This window comes from Arachis duranensis, chromosome 8, assembly GCF_000817695.3.
Source record: "Arachis duranensis cultivar V14167 chromosome 8, aradu.V14167.gnm2.J7QH, whole genome shotgun sequence".
In the NCBI taxonomy this organism is placed as follows: domain Eukaryota; kingdom Viridiplantae; phylum Streptophyta; class Magnoliopsida; order Fabales; family Fabaceae; genus Arachis; species Arachis duranensis.
The window spans coordinates 2,998,769-3,003,885 of record NC_029779.3 but is presented as its reverse complement, the minus strand read 5'-3'; the positions used below and the strand labels follow the sequence as shown (position 1 = coordinate 3,003,885).

At 30.8% G+C, this 5,117-nt stretch overlaps 1 protein-coding gene across 1 annotated transcript in view; it reads right to left on the bottom strand.

Annotated features, from left to right (window-relative positions):
- The window catches only part of LOC107460178 (uncharacterized), a 7,236-nt gene extending 6,196 nt beyond the window's left edge, over positions 1 to 1,040 (bottom strand). The window contains exon 1 of the mRNA XM_016078513.3: positions 704 to 1,040. Coding sequence (XP_015933999.1) covers positions 704 to 874 — 171 coding nt within the window. The 5' untranslated portion in view covers positions 875 to 1,040. The remainder of the gene's footprint in view (positions 1 to 703) is intronic.
- Between the last annotated feature and the right edge of the window lie 4,077 nt (positions 1,041 to 5,117).

Genomic DNA, 5,117 nt, shown 5'->3' with positions numbered 1-5,117 from the left:
TTCAGGTAAAAAAAAAAAAAAAGAAGAAAAGAAAAATACTGAAGAACTACCAGAATTTATTATTTTGGTTAATCGTTAATTAACAATGTTTAAAGTGTGGGATAAAATTATATTATTAAATTATTAGACTAAAGAAATTAGATTGATAGTTAAAAGTGCTATACAAAAACAATTATATTAGTCTTTCAGCATTTTTCGAAAAGAAATTAAAGAAAACTAAGTAATTTTGAATTTCTATATACAACACTTTCCTAATTTGTTGTGAAATGTGATGATAAACGGGGTTTATTTGTTGCTTAGCAGTTCCTATTGGTTTCCTCGCTTTTGACGTTAACGTTTTTCATTGCCAGTTTTAATTAAAAACTATTACATAAGTAATCAGATTCAATTCTCCTCCAAAAAAGGGAAGAGATTTAAGATTGAATTGAAGGCTTTAAATATCTAAGAATTAGCAGCTTTGCTTACAACAATAATATTTGCCAGTGGCATAGTTAAGAAGAAGAAAATTGGCTAGTGTTTATTTAAATGTAAGACAAAAACAAAGAAAAAATGTTAGTCACTTGACATTTCTTGTTCTGAATATGTATACGCCTAAAGCAGAGATAATAAGTTAATAACTACCAAGTGCATATGCATTATTGATGAATACTGGTGATGAGGGTGAAGAAAGGAAGAGAGGGAATTATGGTGGTTGGTAACTAACCGCTTGTTGAAAACCAGTGAGGTAGATGGCAAGGGAGCATTCATCCTCTCCGGGACAGAGCGCCGCCATGGTTACATCCGTGATGGCTGGTATCACCATATGAGTGGAGAAGTTATGAAGAAAAACCGTCATAAAGAGGTGGCTCAACCCATACAAATACAATTTATCCATAATTATATTATTTTTCTCTCCCACTCACTAACACTATAGCAGAGCCCTTTCTTTATTGATCTCTCAGCTTCAATTCCTTTGATTTAACAAAGCTTCCTATCTGTCTGTCTTACTGGGAAAGCCACCAGCTCTTTATATATCACATTTGTGCGTGTATATTTGTGATTGTGAGTAGGGTCACCTAGAGACTAGAGTAGAGTTAATCACTTCAATTATTAATAATAGGAGCAAGCGTAGTGTATACTTGCGATTGCTTTACGTGAAATATCGCGATTTGCATGTCAAACGGAGATTTCATAAACTATTTTTATAAAGACACATAAAAGTTAAATGTTTATTAAAAGTATCAAGTGTTCAAAAAAATTAATTAATAAATTAATCATCATGTATTTATGTATAAATACATGTATTATTAAATTTATTTTTAATTTATATTTTATATTTTAACATATATTTTATATTAGTGATTGATTTTAATTTTCACGTAATATGATTGAATTAAATATACTAGAAAATCGGAAAGGACGACAATGATAGGTGTTCCTTCCTAATCCTTTTTCTCATGTGGTGCATCAAATCGTGGTGAACTGTCAACTAATATATAGATATAACTAGGTTCCAAAAGGGTTTAATAATAATAATGTGTTAAAGGTACACTTTCTCATTAGTGATGAAATTGATTTTTGAACAATATAATCGCACTATTATTGTTCATTTTAAGCTTTTATTACTAATTGGGCTGTAACTCACGGGGGAGAAACTACATAGGCGACAAAAATGGGGGATGCGTAGCTTGAAAGATAGTATGAAATTTGTAGGATTAACTTACGCCTCGAAGCGTGCAAGTTTGATGTAGTGCATCCATTTTCCAACAGGCGTCCAAAATGGTCAAATTGGACCCCACGATACTTGCATGTATAAATGTATTAGGAGACGTTGGATTAGGAATACATCATGTATACTTGTTGCATGTTTATTTCTTTTGCCTTTTTCAATCTGTTGTATCAAAACCATTATATTAGATAGCGTAGGGAAAATAACATAGAATCATTAGATAGCATTCAGTATCTAATTATTATTTAGTTTCTTTATTTAAAAATTCTAACTTCGGCGAGAGAGGAGTTAGCCATGATGAAAAGCATAATAATAATAATTTAAGTGATTATCCATGTAAAAAATATCTTTACATGTAAATGATAATTGAAAATTAGAGATGATTTAATATATTTGATTAAATTATTTAATATAGTATTAATTATATTGGTATAAACAAAAAATTAACTATTAAATAAGTTAAAATAGTACATATATTTATTGAAAATATTATATATATAATTAACTATTAAATAATTTAAAATAGTACATATATTTATTGAAAATATTATATATATATATATATGAATATCTTAACTATTATTTTAATATAAAAATATTTTTATGTAAGTAGCAATCGATAATTTAACGTGTGACTAACTAGTAAGCATTTAAAAGCAAAGATGATGTTACCAAATACGAGACCAATGATAATATACAAATAATCTTTTTGTTATTCCTTCATCAAAGCTTCCATATCTTATCCAGTTTTTTTAGAGCCCGCTGCTATCTTTTCATCCCAATGATAGGAAGCATAAGTACGATAGGACCTTTAATAATTTGGTGACCGGTATTGTATTACTTTTGCAAGTGACATATCGAGCATTGCTCACAGTAACGAAAACTTTGAATTGTAAATTAGTGAATTAATCAACTGATCAAGTACCTTATTCGATTAATTAATACATGACATTACTATATCCTATCACTACTTTTTCTCTCCTTTCAATAATCCTCTTGAGAAAAATATTTGTGGGTTATGGAATCTCTTATAATTAGAGGGCCATATTTTTTTTTTTGGTTTCTTACAGTATCCCCCAACCTGACAGATCAAGGACTAATTCGTTGTAAATCTGAGTTCCATTTAAAAATCTGAACTCTATATTTGAGTACAAGCCTTTGTCAATTGATAAATTGTTTTTCTTGATAAATTGATAGTTTTTGGATCCTTTTTTTGGTCAAAGATAGTTCTTGGGTCTGAAAATTGGTACTTTGTTTAAGTAATATCAAGCTGCATTAATGGTGACTTTTGTTTTTATAAAAATGGTGGGTTTAGAAGTTGAAAAAGAAAATTCATACCCCAAATATGGCCCACTACCAAGCTTGGAAGAAGGCCCAGTGTTCCAAGTATAACCTCGAGACCAAAAAATCGAAAGTCTGGTTAAGACTCGAGACAAACATGTAGTGGGATTTTACAAATAAAATAAATATTTTATTTACCAAAATATACAACATGGTCATATTATGTTTATACACGTAGTGTGTAATAGCCTTATCTCATTTATAGTGCAAACGAGATACGTATAATTTTATTTCGTTTACACTATAAACGAGATAAGAAAGGATGCGTCCTATATATATAATACGTTTACACCGCTCTTTGGATAGATATTTGTCCCATTTTTTTAACTTTTCTCCAACTTCTACCCTTTTTTATCATATTATCGAATTATTCGACTATTATGGTGCGCAGATGTTCGTAATTTGGACATCAACCAACTGAACACAATATGGTACATTGCTGGGACAGCCGACTTCGAGGTTAATCTTGTTTTTTTATGTTTATGTTAGAGTATGTATGTGTAGTTGTGTTTAGGATATTTTTATAAAACTAATATACAATATATATTAGGTGGATGAATGCATTTTTAGTAAGAGTTAACTGCTAGGACATGATTTTAGATTTTAATAAAATAAATTTGTTAGGTAAATATTAATTTAATTTTGTTTTTATTTAAATTAAGTTATTAAGTATATGTTTATGAATTTAGTTATTAATTATTTAAGTAAATATCTTTATTTAAATTAATATATTAACTCGATATTTATTAATTTAGTAACTAATTATTTAAGTAAATATTTTTATTTAAGTTAATTTATTAGGTATATTTTTATTAATTTAGTTATTAATTATTTAAATAAATGAGTTAATTGATTAAGTAGATGTTTACTAATTTAGTTATTAATTATTTAAGTAAATATTTTTATTTAAATTAATTTATTAAGTAAATATTTCTAGTTATTTGTTAAATTAATTAATTTATTAGTTAAATTTATTATGTTAATGTTTATATGTTTATTAATTTTGTTAACTTTGATAGAATTAGAGCTTTATATATTTTTTATCCAGATTTATTTTTATCAGAGACTTCGCCTGTTTCTCTTGAGGCGAGTGAGTCATACATTTGCACCACCGGATGTCATTGTCCCCTACTTAAGGGAGGTTGGCTTCGGCAACACGGTGCCACTCAGAAATTTTGTGTTTGACAACTCCCTGATGGAGCGATGACGGCCTGAGACCCACATTTTTCACCTGCCACGGAGTGAAATGCACCATCACCCTACAGGACATCGCGTACCACTTTCGGTTACGTGCGCATGGAGAGCCAGTGGGTACGTGTTTACGGGATTTTCACACATGGTATGAGACGGAGGCCTGGGAGTTGGTAAAGCGGATACTCGGTGCCAGGCCTCTTGTAGTTCAGCAGCAGGGTACGCAAAAGAAGGAGTCTTTCTCCCTCAAGTTGACATGGCTTCAGGAGCGACTCCGACAGATGCTTGATACCCATGATCCAGACACCCTCCGACAGTACAGGAGATGCTACATACTTCTGATGATTGGGGGTGACTGACAAGTCAAACAACCAGGTACATCTCTGGTGGCTGCCACTACTTGAGGACTTTCAGAGGTGTCGTGCTCTATCTTGGGGTTCGGCGGTGCTTGCATGGGGTTCATGATTGTTGCTATCTTGTGTTCATTTTTGTCTCATGAAAACTGTTGTCATTTACTTTTGAACTACTCTATGTTTTATTCTGGATGACTGTAATACTTTTAACTACTGTTGCACTTAGTTTATTACCTACTTGTTTTGGACTTTACACTAACACTTTCTTGCAGGTTTTAGTTCATTTTTGTTCAACCCTTGATGACAAAAGGGGGAATAGTTGCATAGTTATCTATTGTATAGTTGCATGTGAATTTGCTATTGTTGAACTTGCATAGTTATCTACTGTATAGTTGCATGAAAATTTGTTATTGTTGAACTTGCTTTACACAATATTGCTTTACATGATTATTGCTCGGCTTTGCCATTGTCAATATTAATGTTTTGCATTGTTCAGTTTTGAGCAGTTTTTGGGCTGGACAATT